Here is a 19,856-nt window from a genome sequence, read left to right on the forward strand (position 1 = left end):
TCTGAGAAAGTAAAAAAGCTCAAAGTTCTATTTTCAAAATCTGAATTTGTGCTGGGCCTTTAATCTCAGCACTTGGGAGGCAGAGGCAGGTGGATCTCTGTGAGTTTGAGACCAGCTTGGTCTACAGAGCGAGTTCCAGGACAGGCTCCAACGCTACACAGAGAAACCCCTGTCTCTAAAAACAAAACAAAACAAACAAACTAACAAAAATCTGAATTTCTGTTGTCTTCCGCTCCCATATGGTATGTTTGTGTTAACAAATGTTGATTCTCAGTGTGAGGGGAAAAGTCATGGTATTTTCTTGGGCAAAATAATTCTCTTAGGATTTGTTGCTAGCCATTGCAATGGGCCGATTCGGGCCCCCTGTCCTGCATCTCTCCCTCTGTTGTGGCCCGCATAGAGTTGAGAGGTTTCAGCACCAGTGTGGGTGGCGCTGAGGTGCATGTAGGTAATAGATGTAGGTAATAGAGGTTGATAGTAGAAGAGCAGGAACCCTTTGCAAACGTCATTGCCATAGAAGCTTCAGATTTAGATGGTATTTGGATACTGTTGGGGGTCTAGTCAAATTTTGTAGCTCAGCAGGTAATAGAGTCCAGTCTTCACTAAGTCCTGATGCTTGAACTTGGCCTGTGTTTCTGTCTGCAGCCAGCATTATTGTGTAGCCAGACACTGGGGGGGGGGGGGGAGGAGGTGGTGGTGGTGGTGGTGGTGGTGGTGGTGGTGGTGAGGAGAGGCACTGTACTAAAAACAAATCTATCCCCTTTCAGGAAAACAGATTTTAGTTTCTTTAGGAGCAAAGTGACAATAGCAGCATCCTTGGTACAGGAGGTAGCCCACTGTGAATGAATTACATGTTGATGAACAGTTGTGCTTCTGTGCGAGCTTCTCCTCGTCCTAAGTGTCCTTTAATCACTGGTTTGCTTTCAGTCGGCCGCCTTGAACTTGCTGTGGGAGAAGTGCTGCAGTGACAATGTGGTGGTTCGAACAGCCTGCTGCGAGGGCCTGGTGGCACTTGTTGCTCAGGGTCATGCGGAGTTCAGCTATGTTCTCAATGGGATACTCAACCTGATGCCTTCCACCAGGTATGCTTGCTGCCATGTTTGATGAAAGGTTTCAGCCTTTAGAGACACAATTCACTGATTCCCTGCTGAGGATCAAGAATTTGTATTGCAATAATGAATTGACTCACTTTAAGAAGAAAAGTTGCCATAAGCATTTATTTCTACTTATACAGTGACACAGTTTTTACATTGTATTAGCTATCTGTAGTCAGCTCTTGGCACCAGTGATGTGTACTAGAAAATTATAACATAAGTTTCTCTTAAATATTTGGTGACATAGGAATGTGTCTTCTGGATATTCCTGGGGAGCAAGTCCTCAACTTGTTTTGTACAGCCATATATACATACATACATACATATATATATTATTCATTTACTTACTTACTTACTTACTTATTTATTTATTTATTTATTTGTTTGTTTGTTTGTTTGTTTGTTTTTCAAGACAGAGTTTCTCTGTGTAGTTTTGGTGCCTGTCCTGGATCTCGCTCTGTAGACCAGGCTGGCCTTGAACTCACAGAGATCCGCCTGGCTCTGCCTCCCGAGTGCTGGGATTAAAGGTGTGCGCCACCACCGCCCAGCTGTATAGCCATATTTGGCCCATTCATAGACAGAAGGGAATAAAATGGCAGAAGGCAGCAGAGGCCTGCTCCTTTCCAAGATGGTCAGACAGGATGGTGTTTGAAGCAGGAGTTCCCCGCTGGGAGCAGGAGCTGGGGAGTGGCAGTGTGAGGCAGTGCATGTCTAGGATGGTTGAGGCTCTGGGTTCTATCTCCAGCTCTATCAGCGAAGGAAAACAAAACAATTCAAAACAAAAGTACCAAACACCAACTCCCTGGGAAGGAACTGCCATTCTTTGCTTGGGGAAATGGTTTTCTGGGAAAGAATGTTAATACTTCATGAATCTCTTTGTGTGGCGTCAAGTCATCAGGACACAGGAACCCAACACACTTAGTCTTCTCCTTTGCTCTTCTGCTGAAGAATTTGACCTTCGTCATGACAAGAGAGTCTTCCCTTCTCCAGAACTTTGTAGTAGTTCAGTTTCACCACATTGATGAAGGGCAGCTCCAGTCTTTTTTGGGGAGCATTCTGCTCACTGATCAGTGTCCACAAGTTGTCCAGGTTGACAGTGGGCAGAAGTTCTGGTTCATTTTTAAGTGGTAGTTTCTCAAACCAACTTTCCCAAAGTAACCTGGATGATGGTGCAGCCGTGGCTGTGGCTCATGTGGCCCTGGTGTTTCCCAGTCTCCCTTGCTTATTCTCATGTTTGTTTGTTTGTTTTTTTTTTCCCTCATTTTTATTGCCATGCCATAATGTGGAATGCTTAATTTCTTTTATGTCTGTAGAGTAGCTGTGACTATCAGTGTAGAAACCTCTCTGGGTTGCAGTCTGTCAGTCTTTATTGCCTCTATTCTTTTAACATTTCTTTATAACACACACACACACACACACACACACACACACACACACACACACACAAATAACCTTTAAAAGATACCAGTACCAGTTTGCCGCCACAGGAGGTGGGCGGATCTCTGTGAGTTCCAGGACAGCCTGGTCTGCAAAGATAGTTCCAGTACAGCCAAGGCTGCACAGAGAAACCCTATCAAAAAAAAAAAAAAAAAAAAAAAAATTGAAATAAATGGATCTACATTTTTTTAAAAGAGTATTTTATAATATATATATTTTTCTTTCTTTTGGTTTTTCAAGACAGCTTCTGGTTTTAGAAAAGGGGAAATATATGTACATGCAAATTTTCAGTTATATATTCATATATCTTTTAACAGTTATTTTAACAGCTAATAGTTATTATATATGAAGTATATACATGTCATATGTAACATAAATCTTTTTTTTATTATTTATTTTATTTTACAATACCATTCAGTTCTACATATCAGCCACGGGTTCCCCTATTCTCCCCCCTCCCACACCCTCCCCTTACCCCCAGCCTACCCCCCATTCCCACCTCCTCCAGGGCAAATCCTCCCCTGAGGACTGAGATCAACCTGGTAGACTCAGTCCAGGCAGGTCTAGTCCCTTCCTCCCAGACTGAGCCAAGTGTCCCTGCATAAGCTCCAGGTTTCAAACAGCCAACTCATGCAATGAGCACAGGACTTGGTCCCACTGCCTAGTTGCCTCCCAAACTGATCAAGCCAATCAACTGTCTCACCTATTCAGAGGGCCTGATCCAGCTGGGGGTCCCTCAGCCTTTGGTTCATAGTTCATGTGTTTCCATTCATTTGGCTATTTATTTTCAATAATTGAATAGAACCGAAATTTATTATAAGCCACAGTCGTCCTAGGGACCTCCATACTATATATATAGAGCCTCTATGGTTCTATGGGCTGTGGTCTGATTGTTCTTTATTTTATATCTAGAATCCACTAGATGTATGAGTGAGTATATACCATGACTGTCTTTCTGGGTTTGGGTTACCTCACTCAGGATGATTTTTTTCTAGTTCCATCCATTTGCCTGCAAATTTCATGCTTTCATTGTTTTTCTCTGCTGAGTAGTACTCCATTGTGTATATGTACCACATTTTTTCCATCCATTCTTCTGTTGATGGGCATCTAGTTGTTTCCAGGTTCTGGCTATTACAAATAGTGCTGCTATGAACATAGCTGAGCATGTATCTTTATGGTATGAATCAGCATTCCTTGGGTATATGTCCAAGAGTGGGATGGCTGGGTCTTGAGGTAGTTCGATTCCTAATTTTCTGAGAAACCGCCATACTGATTTCCACAGTGGTTGTACAAGTTTACATTCCCACCAACAGTGGAGGAGTGTTCCCTTTGCTCCACATCCTCTCCAACATTGGCTGTCATTGGTGTTTTTGATCGTAGCCATTCTGATAGGTGTAAGGTGGTATCTCAGAGTCGTAACATAAATCTTAAAGGGTCTTACTAATAAAAAACTCAGGAGCCAGATATTGAGGTGAATTCTGAAAGATCAGAGAGATAGAACAGGCTACAGCCAACCTCACCTTGGCAACTTCTCAGCCGATCCTGTTTCCTCAGACTGGAAGCCTCTGAGTCCTCATCTAGAATGGATCTCAGCTGAACTGCTGCTCAAAAGCCTACAAGCTTAAAAAGCCTCTAGTTCCTGGTCCTCATGCCTGCTATACCTTTCTGCTTCCTGCCATCACTTCCTGGGATTAAAGGCCTGTGCTACCTTTCCCAAGCAAGGCATTAAATCTCAAGTGCTGGGATTAAAGGTGTGTGCTACCACTGCCTAGCCTCTATGTTTAATATAGTGGCTGTTCTGTTCTCTGACCCCCAGAAAAGTGTATTGGGTTGCACAGTATATCAACCACACAAGAGATACCCATTTCTGGCACTGAGGTTTTTATTTCCTAACCTGTGATATCTAGTAGGGCATTGCACTGTGTCTGTGTCCCTTCATCCAATCCCTCTATTATAAGGTAACTTCATTTAAACTCTTTCCTCTCCCAGTCTCTGTCTTTGTCTCTAAGGAAGCTTCTATAGTACTAGGTTTCCATAGGGTTTTCTAAAGGTCATTAGTGTTAGTTGCCCCTCAGCTAGTGAAGAATCTTAAATATGGGTCATTGCTAGTATTTAGAATTCTTTGGAAATGTGACCAAAGATATAGAAGAAAGCCTTTAATTTTACAGTGATCAAATATGAAAATTTTGACCATGAATGTATGTTGGCATTTTTTTTGTTACTTGAGAATGTTTCTGTAGCTGTTAACCATGGAGAAATGTAGCTGAACTAGATCCTGAAGCTAGTTAATTTGTTTTGTAAATGTCAGCGTTGAGGGTGTATAAGTACATGTTCACATGTGAGCATGGAAGCAGAGGACACTGTCAGGCATTCTCAGGTGATGTCAATCATTTTTGTTTCGAATTTACATGAACACATCTTTATTGTTTAAAATTCATAGTTTACTTTAGGGCTGACTATTGGCATTGTAAAGTTTAAGGATTTGGACAAATTGTTCAATATCATTGTATTAGTTTTCTCTTTACTTTGAACCAAATACCTGACATGTATTGTTTTGTTTTGTTTTTGATTTTACTCTTTTGCTCTTTTGGGGGGTCTGCCACCCAGCTCCCTAATAAATCACACATGGAGGCTTATTCTTAATTATGAACGCCTGGCCTTAGCTTGTCTTGTTTCTTGCCAGCTTTTCTTAAATTATCCCGTCTACCTTTTGCCTCTGGCCTTTTTCTGTTCTCTTACTTCTGTAAATCTTACTCTCTTACTCCATGGCTTGCTGTGTAGCTGGATGGTTGGACCCTGGAATGCTTCTCCTTCTCTGGCTCCTTCTTTCTCTTTCTCCCAGATTTCTCCTTCTCTTTAATCTTTCTGTCTGCCAGCCCTGCCCATCCTTTCTCCTGCCTCACTATTGGCCGTTCAGTTCTTTATTAGATCATCAGGTGTTTTAGACAGGCACAGTAACAGCTTGGCAGAGTTAAAAACAAATGCAACATAAACAAAAGTAACATACCTTAAAATAATATTCTGCAACAGAAACGCAACAACTTAAAGGGAGGAAAGGTTTGTGTTGGCCGCAGCTTGAGGGTGTAGAGTCCATCATGGTGGAAATATATGAGGGACCAACTTGAGAGCACAGAGCCCATCTTGGTGGAAATGTGTGAGGGACCAGCTTAAGGGCACAGAGCCCATCATGGTGGAAATGTGGGGTGGAGTCCTCCACATTTTTTTTTTTTTTTTTTTTTTTTGAGACAGGGTCTTTCAGGCCAAGAACTCACTAAAAAGGCTAGGCTAGCTGGCCATTGAACTGCAAGGATTTGCTTGTTTCTGTCTCTTTTTGGATTACAAGCATGTGCTACTACGCCCAGGTACTTTTCTTTTTTTCTTTGGTTTTTACTTTTTTAGACATGGGTTCTGGGGAACAAACTCAGGCGTGGATGCTTAAAGACAAGCACTCTGCCAGCTGAGTCCTGCTTTACTTTTTATTCTTGTATCCCGAGGCTGGGTCTTGCTGCGTTGCCTTTGCTGATCTGGACCCTCTGGACCCAGGAGATCCTCCCACCTCAGCCTTTTCAGTGCTAGGACTACATGCCACCAAGCCTGCTTTCCAATTTAATTTTAGACTCTGTTTGATCACAAAGGGTGTTACGTAAGAGCTAAGTTTTCTTTATTGTCGCCAGTAGAGGTAATAACTGTTTGCATGTCAGAAAACAGAGTTTTCTTCAGTTGCTTTATTCCAAGTAGCGGAGCTTTGAGGTTTGCAGCAATTACAAAAACCAAACTTTGTGCTGCTTATGTTTTTTATAAAAAGCAAAATGAGGATGAAATTTAAGGAACCAGCTAATTAAAAACAGGGGCTCCAGGCATCCTCCTCGCCCAGTGCTGCTCGGGGAAACTTTAGAGACAGAAAACCGTGTCTGTCTTTGGGATCTAGAAACAGGAATGACTTTGGCCGAGACAGTGGGTTTTCAGCTCGTGCTGCTTCAGTCTCTTGCCTCAGGATTTTCTCGTCTCTCATGGAGGTTTATGGGGCACTAGAGATACTTGGGGATAGAGCCACGACAGGAGTGATTGTCTTTGATTTTGGAAATTATTTCTAAAACTTATCTTTTCCTATTGCCTAACATCTCTCAGGATCTAAGATGAGGGTGGGGTGGGCAGAGAGCATGCCCGAAATGCAAAGCCTCTGCCGAATAGACCTGGAGAGAACGTGGCTTGTGGAGGTGCCGCGGTAGTACAGCAGCAGCGGCGAAGTTCCAAGAACGATCGAGTGGGTGAGCCTGTCTCCCACTGATCACCAGCTCTGTGGCCCTTGCAGCTTCAGTCTATAAAATGGCCTTGGAAAATGCGAGGGGAACCCCCCCCCCCCCCCCCCCAGTCAACCGAAACCCGGCCCACAGTGTGCGAGGTGCTGGCTTAGAGGCTGTTCATTGTATAGTCTGATTTTGAGAGACTTGCCATCTGCAGTGTCCTGGTTGTCTGAACTGAAGGGAGTGGCTGGGAAAGTGTCTGGCTCTGCTTGAGAGACTGTGCTCTTCAAAGGAATAGTTTGATGTCCCAGAGTGTTCCTGCTTCAAAGCCAGGGCAACAGGAAACAATTGTAAACTAGTTTTTATAGCTTCTGTAAACAAAGAAATGGATTTAAGGCCTCTGAAATGTTCTTTTAATCAGTAAGGAAATTTGAAAAAAAAAAAAAATTGCTTCCCTTGGGAGGTTGAAGGAACAAGGGACCATAAAGGACACATAGTAAGGAAATGATTATCACCCCTGAATGTGAGTTTTGAGATGAATGCAAACTGGAATTAAAGTGAATGATACATAGTAGCATATACTTTTCTTGTCTTTTGAAGAATTGCTTGTTTTGAGTTTAGATTGTATTTCATTTCGTCTTTATATGAGTTTAAGGATTCCCACAGTAAGGAGTTCCCACTTTTCATTCCTTAGATGGTTTTTTCTTTTAGCTTCCGGAAAGCTCATGCAGCCTTTGTTACTGTTGCCTAGTAACGGGATTATGAATAAAATCTTACTCTCCTTTGGAACCAGGTATTCAGTTTTCGATATTGAGGTGTCACGACAGGCTGTAATTTCAGCTCTGCTGTTTCCCATCCCCCTTCTTTTTAAAATGTGCCTAGTGGGAAGGAAGGTTATACTCTAGATAAACTAGGCTAGCATTTGATTTGTGTGCCTTTTGTGCTTTCAAACAGGGAAGAGTCCTACTGTTACTGTGTTTTACAAGGGTGTATTGAAGATGGGAAATTAAAGTATATTTTCTGAAAGTCTGAAAATCTGCTCTTAAAGGAAATATTGAATAGGAGATTAAAAATTCCATAGTGAGTCTAATGTTTAAAACAGATTCTGAAGATTATTTGGAGTTAAGATTGAGGATAATAGAGAAAAATCTCGTCAGTCTTTTATTGATGATTCTCTTCCTTGGGAAACTTAATTGCTTTGTTGTCATGTAGGGAACAGCTAACTTGAGGAGACATTCTTCTTGGCGCTCTGTACTGAAGATTTTTGCACGATTCAGCTTCCTTTTTCTTATTTCATCTGGCAGGACAGGGGCCAAGAAGGGATATTTGTGTGAGGATCCCCAAATGTTTGCAGGATGCAGCCTTCAGTCTGCAACCTTGGGATTGATTTCAGGATGGCTTAGGTGTGTCCACCTCCATGTGTCCGCCTTGCCGCCAGTGTTCATCTTCCTCTTGCTAGTCAGAGACTGAGGTAGCTAGCTGACCGCACCTGCTTTCCCGGCTTGTTTTCAATTTCCCCTTTAGACCTCTTAGCTTGTTTACAAATGTTCCCTTTCCTTCCTCCCCAGTCTCTCTCCTTTCGGTAAAGTCCCAAGATCTCTTTAAAGCTCATGAACAGGAAAGTGATTCCTCACTTTTCTCATCCAGGACATTCTGCCCCATTTCTCTTTAAAGTTCCTTGGTGTGGCTGAAGCTTTGTTTGTCATTTTAAGTGACATATTCCTGCTAAAATGTTCCTGGGTGATTTAAGAAGAGTGGCTACTGACTGTGTTACTTTTGTAATGGAAAACTGCATCAGAAGAAATTTGACTGTTTTCTGGTACTTAGAAGATAAATGAGAATACAGGACTTTCTTAAGGAAGTTCTCAATAGTTTTACATCTTAGATTAGATTTTTTTTTTTTTTTAAAGAAACATTTGTTCCCTGAGTCATTTAAACATGAATTCCTCAGGACTGTTTTTATCCCTCCCCCCCCCACTTCCTGTGACTCCATCTCTTTTGCTTCTACTTTTTCATGGGTTTAGACAGTGAATTGGTCATAGATTGAATGTTCTCTCTCTTCTGTTTGCTGCCGAGTTCCTGAGAATGCTTGAGGCTGAGCAAGAATCCTTTGCAGGACTCACAGATCTTTTCTAGCTAAAAAGGTAGTTTGGCCAGCCTGGTCAGGTTTGTACCATTTGTATACTTTTTTTTTTTTTTTTGTTAATCTCTCTTTATTCTGTCTCTGGTCAAATAAACACACTTGCTTGTACTTCATATTTGATATGTTTTGAAAGCCAGAGCCAAGCATTAGGTGTAGTTTTTTCAAAGGAGGCTGAACATGTGTGAGCAGTGTTTAGTGTTGTGATCAAGTAAACCCCCCGAACAAAAGAAACCTGACCCCTGTGATTCATAGCACAGTTGTGATCACTTATATATGTCTGCTGTAAAGCAATTTGCATGAATGGTTTGAATTACCATAGTTTGTACAGCTTGGCCAGTTTTGTTTTTTTTTTTCTTGTTTGTTATACATGATATTTGGAATCCTCAACATCATTATTGATCCACACTCTTTAATTGGAAGATCTGAGTCTTGGGTCTCATGCCTAGTGAACATTGAGGTTCTTTTTGTAATGTCTCTTGCTACTGAGATGTGGCTCATACCTGAAAGTCCCTTTACTCTCAGAGTACTTGAGTAATTTTGTGTAACCTGACTTTAAGAAATTAAAAAGGAATATTATGAAGGACATTGGCACCAGGTACCTGAGCATGTTAGAGCATGTTAGAGCCCTTTGGGCCGTGAGTTACAGAATCCACTTGAATAGCTTGGGCCTAAGACTATACTCATTGTCTCACACTGCCACCTCTTCTTCCTCCCTCCCTCTCCTCCCCTCCCCTCTCCTCCCCTCCCTTCCCTTCCTCTCCTCTTCTTTTCTTTTCCTCTTCTTCTCCTTTCTATTTCTGTTTCCCCTCTTAAACCCCCAACCCTACAGTCTCATGTGGTCCAGGCTGGCCTCAAACCCACTGTATTGCTGAAGGTGACCCCAATTCTCTGCTTCTACCTCAAGAGTGCTGAGATTACAGATGGGCACCACTATGCCCTGTTCATGTGATGCAGGGGATTGAAGCCAGGGTGGACCCTTGTGCATGCTAGTCAAGCACTCTATTAACTGAGCTACAGCCCCAGCCTGGTCTCTCTTCCTTTTTTCTTTTTTTTTCTTTTTTTTTTTTTTTTTGGTTTTTCGAGACAGGGTTTCTCTGTGTAGCTTTGCGCCTTTCCTGGAACTCACTCTGTAGCCCAGGCTGGCCTCAAACTCACAGAGATCTGCCTGCCTCTGCCTCCCGAGTGCTGGGATTAAAGGCATGCGCCACTACCACCTGGCTCTTTCTTCTTCTTTTTTTTGGTAAGGGAGGCTGCTGCCAAATGACTCAGGAATAGAGACGCACATGGGTATCAGAGACAAACTGGATTACAAGATATGTGTTTCATTCTTGACTCCCACTTCAGACTGGCTTTCAGCTGCTTAGCTCACAGGCTATTAACACCCACTTCTGGGTTTCACCATCTCTTACACGTGGAAGGGATGGCCTGATTGAGGTGAGGATTTCTGAGGGCAGGACCTGAAGTTGGAAAACTTGGCTCTGCCAGGAACTGTGTGTTTGTTTCCTGAGGCTGCCATAAATGCCTATAAACTTGATGGTCTAAGTCTACAGAAATATGTTTTTTCATAATTCTGGATAGCACAGCCAGTGAAGGCGCCCGGGGAGGGGAAGCAGGTTGGGATTTGTTCTGTCCTCTAGGAACAGACGAATCCCATCGCTCAGCTTCTGCTTCCGTAAACAGTCCTGCCCTGTGCTCTCATCTGCACTGTTGCTGTGTGTCTTTGGGCCTTAGATATTCCTGTTCTTTCTTTTACAAGGATGCTGGTTATTGGGTTTAAGGAACATAGAGGGTGGGTTCTTCATGTGATCACTAATTAAATTAGCACAGATGCTCTTTTCAGGGTGTCACATAGACGGGTATGTAGGGGATCAGGACTCAGACATATTTTTACAGGTTCCAGTGTAAATCTCTACCGAATAATGCTTTCATTGTATCGGAGTGCCGTATGGTGAGGTGTTAATGACCCAAATAGAAGTGAGACCTTGGTGTTATTCCAAGAAGCTTGCTGCACAGGGATTGATGACCTGGGGTGGGTAGCCCTAAGATCAGTTCTTGAGGTTGATCTGTGAAATCCACATGTATGCATATAAACACACCCATCTGCACATGCACCAGTATACACATGAACATAAGTGTGTGCACACGTACACTATACACACATGGAAAAACAAGACAGAATAATCCCGCCAAACCAGAATAACAACAAAGAAAACAAAATAAAATCAAAGTAAAGACAAGTAGCCTTAATTAAATACTGCTTGTGTATCCAGCCATTTGCTTCATAACTTCACCTAAAATTCCTCATTTAATTTTGAGAAAAGCCCTGGACAAGGGGAGGCTTTTTCATGGGCAGTACAGTGTCCTTTTATTTGGAGACACGTGATACCTGATTGCTTACATTTTGGTGATGTCAATAGCTGTTAGCATGCAGTTACTACGTCTTTTAATAATTTAGACTAGTGGTTTCAGAATAACACTAATTTCATCAGTTTTTTTGTCACTTATTTCTTAAAATACTGCTGTAAGGGGAACTTTGCCAATGTTTACTCTGGTTACCTAAAAGTACAATTTATAAAGGTAAAGTAGGACAAACACAGACACACATGCTTTTTTATTTACTAAATTCTAAAGAGGTTGGGGCTGTAAAGATGGCTCAGTGAACATTTAAGAGCACCCGCTGATCTTCTGGAGGACCTCAATTCAGTTCCCTTCATCTGCCTCAGGAGACTTACAGTGAGCTGTAACTCCAGTCTTCGTGGACGCCTGCACGCACATGCACAAGCCACATGCACACATCCACACCTACAGAGATTTAAGGATGATAATGGTAAATCTTTAAAGATATTCCAAAGAAATATTTTTTTTATTAGCATCCTTTGGTATGCCCAGTTAGATTTTCTATTGTAAAAATTGTAATAGATTATTATGGATATAATTATGGCTTTAACTACACTTTAAAACTGCCATTCTATTGTCCCTCTATTTCTAAGGTGGTTTTGGATTTACTCTTTGGGAGCAGCCTGGGGAGGGGTGTTAAATAAAATCTAGGAAAACTCCTATTTTTCAGTGATTTTCATAGATAATAAATGCGATCAGATGGAAGGGATGGAAAGAAAATAGCATGTTGGGGAAGGAGCTTCTTGCAGCTGCTCTTACATTACTTTGCAGGAGCCCTAGTATTGTTAGATCTCTTTTTGGAGAAATTTGCAGTGTGGGCGATTTGGGCACAAAGCTGATAGTCTTTAACACAGTTGTTGAGTTTTTATATGATATCTGAATATTTATCCCTTTTCTTATTCTGTCTGGAATCTGAATAGTTTTAGTGTTGCAAGGATATGGATCAAGGTTCAGTAAACGAAAGACAACACTATAACAACAAAACAAACACTGCCTTGCTTCCATGGAGTGTGTGTTATATTGACTATATTCCTCCTGTGCTTATAACTCTTTCATGTTATCCTGTGCAGTCCTCGAAAGGACGGCTTTCTACAGAGACAGCCAGTGACGCTGCTGCTGTTGTTAGTTGAAATCAACTAACTAAATAATGAATTTGGATGTTTAAAAGATCACAAGCTCTAGTTTCTCTTCTTTTCTCTTTCTTTCTTTCTTTCTTTCTTTCTTTCTTTCTTTCTTTCTTTCTTTCTTTCTTTCTTTCTTTCTCTCTCTTTCTCTCTTCCTTCCTTCCTTCCTTCCTTCCTTCCTTCCTCTCTCTCTTTCTTTCTTTCTCTCTCTCTCTCTCTTTCTTTCTCTCTCTTTCTCTTTCATTCTCTCTTCCTTCTTCCTTCCTTCCTTCCTTTCTTCTTCTTCCTTTCTTCTTCCTTTCTTTCTCTTTCTCTCTCTCTCTCTTTCTCTCTTTCTTTCTTTCTTTCTTTCTTTTTTTCTTTCTCTTTTTTTCTTTCTTTCTTTCTTTCTTTCTTTCTTTCTCCCTCTTTCTCTCTCTTTCTTTCTTTTTCTCTTTCTTTCTCTCTCTCTCTTTTCTTTTCTTCTCTCTCTCTTTTCTTTTCTTTTCTTTCTTTTTTGAGACAGCCTCTCTATATACAGCCCTGGCTGTCCTGGAACTCACTATGTAGACAGACTAGACTGGCCTTGAACTTCCAGAGATCTTCCTGCCTCTGCTTTCTGAGCGCTGGAATTAAAGGAATGCACTACCACGCTGGGCCTGAGAATGCCTTAGTTTCTATGTGAATGTGTTAAATTCTGTAATTAGAGAACTAAATTTATCTTCAGAGTTCCCCTTAACAGCCAGGCACAACAGTAGCTTTCTATGTCTGTCCATACTGAGACATCTATTAACTGAGGCATGTAATTGTTGTCTCTGTTCCTGTGTTTGGTGTTTCATTGTCACTCTGAGCAGAGCAGACAATGCTTGCTGCACTTGCATGCTTTTGGCTCAGGAGGAAAGATTGTCACCACATAGTTTGATATTAACCCACAGTGATATATTAATTATTAATTAATTAATTAATCCACATGTTGATCTGTGTTCAGACATTGAACTGTGCTATGAAGCTGTCATATGAGGGTTCGACAGGGTCATGATGGTCACAGGAGGCTTTTCCAAGGAAGCAACACTAACACGAGGAATATTACCAGCTATATAGGTGAATGGGAGAAGGTAAACCTTTCTTTCCATTTGCAGGAAATAGTATATGACAAGTTCCTGTTATGGGAGGCTGGAAGAATCTCAAATGAGGCTAGGAAAGAAGGCAGGGGCCAGACAATGCAGGTGGTGATGGGTGACTCAGAACATTTGGGTCTTTGTATTGGTACAGTAGGGAGCTATCCAAGTGTTTCATCTAGTAGGTACTGGGCGTTCTGAAGTGACAACTTTGGCTTCAGCATGAAGATAAAGGTGTAAATATTGGCTTTGGGGTCAAGGGCCTAGAGAAGACCCAGGAGGATTCATCTAGGTGACTGTAGCTGTTGTTCAGGGGAGAGGTGATAGCTCCTTCTACAAGAGATGAAAGAAATAGATTTATGTGGTTTTTGAGGTGAGGTGTTTGAGGTAAACATGAAGATACCTGGAAAGGACGTATGTCCAAAATAGCCCCTGATTTCATGTTTACATTCTCTTTAGACCAGTGGTTCTCAACCTGTGGGTTGTGACCCTTGGGGGCTCAAATGACCCTTTCACAGGGGTCACCTAAGACCATCAGAAAACACATATATTCACATTACAATTCATAACAGTAGCAAAATTACAGTTATGAAGTAGCAACGAAAATAATTTTATGGTGGGGGATCACTACAACAGGAGGCACTGTATTAAAGGGTCACAGCATTGGAGGGTTGAGTACCACTGGTTTAGACAGGAGGGAACATTAGAGGACCAGGTGTTTAGGAAGAACAGGAGTTCAGATTTGCACATGTTGATCATGAGGCCATTCAGATGCTGAGCAGAGACAGTAGGCAGCTGGTATCCTCCTCTCCCCTTTTAATAATGCATCTTGAACACGTTCTACTGTGAATACACTAGGCATAATATCTAATCAGCTCTTTTCTGCCGTGATTAAAGCCTTTGCTTTGAGTTGTTAATTAACTGTTCTGTGTTCCTGTGTACCTGAGACTCAGGCAGACTGCTTGTCTAAAAGCTAATTCCAATTCCTGAAATACTCCTCAGAAGGCTACTTTTTCAAATTCAATAGTTAAAATTTTTATTTATGTATTTTTAGCTCAAGGACTATTTTATTAGAATTTGAGAGGAAAAACAGCAGGGCAGGTGAGCTGAAAACCCTGGCAGGCTCTGGGAGGAGGGAGATGGAGAGAAATTATGCCTTTAGTGTTAGGTATGAAGGTCAGAGAAATAGTGAAAAAGCCCAGAGTTTCAGAGAAAGCATGCTTGGGCTTTGGCCAGTATCCAAGCAAGAGGGAGTCAGTAGGAAAAGTTAAGCTGTTTTGAGTCAGAGCTCAGAAAATCAGGTGGGCCGTGTGGAGGAGGCTCCGTAAGTGGCTGTCAGCAATGCTTTTTTGTTTGTGCTACACTGTGGCTTAAGGCCAGTCCTTAGTGAGAGACACTGTTGCCTTTAAGTTTTCATTCATTCTGTTTATCTAGGAGATAACCAAATGTAATCTGTTTGTCTTGAGTGTCCTTCCTCAGTTGAGATTATAACCCCCTCTCCCAACTCTTTTGAAATGTATTTAAAACTTTGCCCATTCAGGCAAGTCCTTGATATTGAGCCTCGTCCTACACCCCTGCCCCCAACCCCAGCTCTTTTAAAACAACTAATCAAGTTGTGCATACTTTTTTTTTTTAATTGCAAAAAAGTGTGGGCACTTTTAAACTGTGAACGTAGTAAGTGGTTAAAAAAAGTTTTGTGTTTTTGATGTTATTCAAAGGGAACCTTGGAGTCAATTTTATTAGAGCTTCAAAAGAAAACTCCCAGGGCTGGAGGGATGGCTCAGAGGTTAAGAGCACCGACTGCTCTTCCAGAGGTCCTGAGTTCAATTCCCAGCAACCACATGTTGGCTCACAACCATCTGTAATGAGATCTGGTGCCCTCTTCTGGCCTGCAGACATACATGCAGACAGAACACTGTATACATAATAAATAAATAAATCTTAAAAAAAAAAAAAGAAAAGAAAACTCCCAGGGCAAGCAAGTTGTATATCTTGGTAGCCTCCATGAAGAAGAATGGAGGAGAGAGAAAGTGATGTTTGAGTTAGGCTGGGAAGGAGATCAGCCACAGGGACTCAGAAAGGCAAGCAGGCCCAGTGGAAACCCCTGGTGCTTTGTAGAGACTGTGCTAGGGGGCAGGAAGTTTTGGAGGAAAAGTACATTATCTCATTAAAGGGATAATTATTCCACCCATCACTTTAGCATGGCTTATGGTGAACACACCTCTCTCAGGGTAATCCCTTAGCCAGGTGATTAGCCTGCCCAGCTGGATTAAGGAAGGGGGCAATAGCATCTCTCTCTCTAGAAGTGGATTCCAATCTTGAGGAGGAGGCAGCAACTTTCCTTAATGGGCCTTCAGTGCTACTGTAACATCTGGGCCTCTGAAGAAGTAGCCCTAAGATCACTTAGGATCCAGACTGGGAATTAGAGTTTATAAACACTTCTGGCATTTCTCCTTCCAGCCAGGACAGGACCAATGATGCTTTTTTTGGTTTATGGCCTAGGGCATAAATTGAGGCCCCATCCCCAAACTTCTTGTCTCATTTCTGTCTCATGTGCTTGCTCTTACCCCCTCTGAAGAGGAAACCCTAATTGCCCTTTAGGAAATTGGAGAGATCACTGAATCTGGCTGTTTTCTGTTGGATGAGGTCATTGGGTGTGGCAGTTAGGACGTACCTCTAGGGGTCCTATCCTGGTGACCTTGAAAAATGCTCCAGTGGTTACATTGGTCTAGCAGCAAGATTTGGGTGTTGTGTCCAGATTGTGACCCCCAGAGAGACCACCAAGGAATGCAAAAGCAAGGTTTAATTGTGGCTATCCAAATGCAATACAAGCCTAGGCAGGGACTTCGTCCAACAGATCCAACGCTGTGGAGGCTGGAGGAAGTGCTCACCTATCTGCAAGCTCAGCTTTTAAAGGGAAAAATCACAAGGTTACATCATTTAGGGGTGCTAGTACGGGTACAATTCTGATTGGCTTGTGTCTAGGAATTCCAGAAATCACAATTCAGTTTTCCTTCTTTTTTTTTTTTTTTTTTTTGTTTTTTTCAGACAGGTTTCTCTGTGTAGCTTTGCGCTTTCCTGGAGCTCACTTGGTAGCCAGGCTGGCCTCGAACTCACAAGATCCGCCTGCCTCTGCCTCCCGAGTGCTGGGATTAAAGGTATGCGCCACCATGCCCGGCTCAGTTTTCCTTCTAAGGAGGTAGTTTTCCACCACCATTTCTCATTGGCTGCCCCCAGATGGGGGCATCTGGTGATTACACAGTCACTATGGAAACTAGGGTTGGGACATTCTATGGTCAAGCAGTTGCCTAGGGGGCCAGGGAGAGGACATTCCATAGTCCAGCAGCCATTACCTCCTGACTATCTTGTGACTCTGTACTTTTACACTTCCTGGTTTCTGGAATCTGAACTGACTGGTTTCAGTAACTTCTGCCCTATTTCAGTAACTTATGGCCTGTAGCTAAAAGGAGCAGCCTTAGGCCTTTAGTTTTCGGGGTGAAAGCATTTTGGTCTTATTTTGGTTCCACATTGGGAGGGAAAGAAGTCTTTAGTTGGTGCTAGGATGGAGAAATGAAGGAGAAGTAAAGGCAAGAGTTCTTAGCCTTACAAGCCCTGGATAGAGAACCAGGAGAGCTAGAGCCAAGGACATGTTAAAATTAGAGTCCCCTAGAATCCCTGCTTGGTTTCACAAGAGCTTCCTTCCACTGGGCTCCTCCTCATTTTCCCCTCTGATTTCAGAGTCTGGACTAGAGAGTGATGAGCCCAGGATCTACTGTTAGGCACTTCCATAGCTTTTGGAATCATAGTGAGGTTCCTTCAGATGTTTGGTCCTCAGGGGAATTTCTGTAATATCTCCATACGACCTAACAAGCCTTTTACCAGAAATTTTGAGCAGTCCAGTCCATTCGCGGTTGCTACATATTACTGGAAAAGTTGAGGCCACCCACCCATCTTGGGATTCTTAGTTTCATTAATAAAAGAATTTAAGAACAGACTTGAAAGAAAGCTTGAGAACAGTTTTATTAGAGTTTGAAAGAAAAACTCCAGGCCAGGAAAGCTGTAAATCTCAGTAGCTGCCTGGAGGAGGAAGATAGAGAAGAGAAAAAGCCATACTGTTTGAGTTAAACCAATTTGGAGGTCAGCCACATGGTGGACAAGCAGCCACATGCTGGGAGGGGAGCTTCAGAGAAAGAGTGAGAAAGCCTAGAGGACCAGATAGAGCTTCCTTAGGCTCTGGCCAACATCCTAAAGAAAAGGCAGAAGAAAACAGAAAAGCTGTACCTTTCAGGGTCAGGACTCAGGTAGGCAGATGCAGTGGAGCCTCATGCCACTCATAGGGACTGCTGAAAAACTTGCTTTTAATTATTTTCTTTTTAAAAAGTTTCCCTTTCTTGGGGATCCTGATGAAAAGTAGGAAACATTAGGATTAGAAAGCCTCAGCAATGTTAAGTTGAATGAGTGATTCTTTCAAGGTCTGGTCTTAATTTTCCCTGGGATGTTGAGAGAGCTAGGGTCTGAAATCAGATCTAATGTATGGAATTTGAACAAACTAATGCCAGTGAAATTGGAATCTTATTTTTAACCTGAAAAAAAAAAAAGTTTCTATGCACATTCCCTCCAAATGTTTAATATCCTTACTTGCTTTTCCTATCTTCTATGAATGATATCTTTCCATGCCACTGTTTACAGATTTGCTTGAATCATTATTAACAAATTGAAAATATCCTGTAATGTTAGATGTGCCATAGTTCAACTGTTTCCCTACCAGCAAACATGTTTCCCTCCCTCCCTCCCTCCCTCCCTCCCTCCCTCCCTCCCTCTCTCCCTCCCTCCTTCCTTGCTGTGGGATGTCTTTCTGTATGCTGTGAATATGTGTTGCTCTGATTGGTTGATAAATAATGCTGCATTGGCCTATGGCAAAGCAGCTTAGAAGCAGGCTGAAATCCAAGCAGATAGACAGGAAGAGAAAGGAGACACTTCGAGCCAGGCCCCATGTTGGGCACCACTTATTAAGATCAATCCACGTGAGTCTATTAAATGGATGACAGAATTTATTAAGATATAAATTGAGGAAATACACTCACCATTACAGAACTGACTAGACAGCAGAAGTCATCCTCTGATGTGACCTGGAGCAAATCCACCTCACAGGCAGGAGCAGGGAGAAGGGGCATGTGACACATCTCCAGCTCCTCATCAGAGGTCACTACAATGACAGGAAGCACTGCCTCCTTTGGGCCGTATAGCCCAAGGTCATGGGCAGAACAAATACCACTGCCCTTCCTTCCTTCCTTCCTTCCTTCCTTCCTTCCTTCCTTCCTTCCTTCCTTCCTTCCTTCCTTCCTTCCCTCCCTCCCTTCCTTCCCCTCCCCTCCTCTTCCCTCCCCTCTCCTCTCCTTTTTTTTTTTTTTCTTTTAGATAGTCAATACAATGCAGTGTCTTCTGAGTGTATGCAAGGGCCAACTGTAGAAGGGTTTTTAGATGCAGGCCATATGTGAATAGGGCATTTTCACTGAAAAGTTCTATTGATACTATAAAATGGCTTTCCACAAAAGCTGAAGCAGTGTTTGCTCAGTGTATTTCCTCACTCACTCACATACACTGAGTGTTATGAATCTCACTCATTGGGATTGCATGGCTGTATTCTTTTGTTTTCCTTTTTTATGGATATTAATACTCTGTCATCTAAGGTTATAAATATTTAGTCTCTCACTATAACTTTGCTTTCCTTAGAATCTTTCTCTTAACTTTCTTCAAACTGATTTTAGCTATATGTTGGTTTCTGTTTATTCTTTTCCTGTTAACTATTATTGAATACTTATAATCACTTCTGAAAAATTGTAGTTAAGTTCTTCTTTTATTCATATTGATCCCACACTTTTTATTTACTAAATATTTCTTCTGTCTGTTTTTATTAAATAAGGTATAACTTGCATATTATAAAATCAGTCAGCATTTAAAAATACTGTTTTAACTGAATTTTAGTGTATTTTCAAGGGTGCACAATCATTTTGAATTATCTTTTTCTTCATCTGTGCTTGGCTAGAAGCCAGGACCTCAGACGTGCTAGGCAAGTGCTCATCACAGAGGGGATACTTCTTAGTCCCATCATGCATGACGAGGCAGAAGGCAGTCCTGAGACCTGCTTTGTTATCTTTAGTTTACTTTGGATATCTGGAAGGGTCAGATCCTAGGGAGTCTCTGAGCAGATTGAGTGACTCTGAGTCACTTGGTGACCTAGGCTAGACACTCCCATCAGTTCTTTAACTTCAGTTTTCATGCTGAAAATCTTTGGGGTTTTGTAAAGGGGGGTGTTGTAT

At 42.0% G+C, this 19,856-nt stretch overlaps 1 protein-coding gene across 4 annotated transcripts in view; it reads left to right on the plus strand.

Annotated features, from left to right (window-relative positions):
• Focad (focadhesin) overlaps nucleotides 1–19,856 on the plus strand; it is a 301,255-nt gene that overhangs the window by 38,953 nt on the left and 242,446 nt on the right. For all 4 annotated transcript variants that reach the window (XM_028859771.2, XM_037202700.1, XM_028859770.2 and 1 more), the window contains one exon: nucleotides 928–1,082. In XM_028859771.2, coding sequence (XP_028715604.1) covers nucleotides 928–1,082 — 155 coding nt within the window. The remainder of the gene's footprint in view (nucleotides 1–927; nucleotides 1,083–19,856) is intronic.

The sequence above is a fragment of the Peromyscus leucopus genome, chromosome 2, assembly GCF_004664715.2.
Source record: "Peromyscus leucopus breed LL Stock chromosome 2, UCI_PerLeu_2.1, whole genome shotgun sequence".
Taxonomy (NCBI): Eukaryota; Metazoa; Chordata; class Mammalia; order Rodentia; family Cricetidae; genus Peromyscus; species Peromyscus leucopus.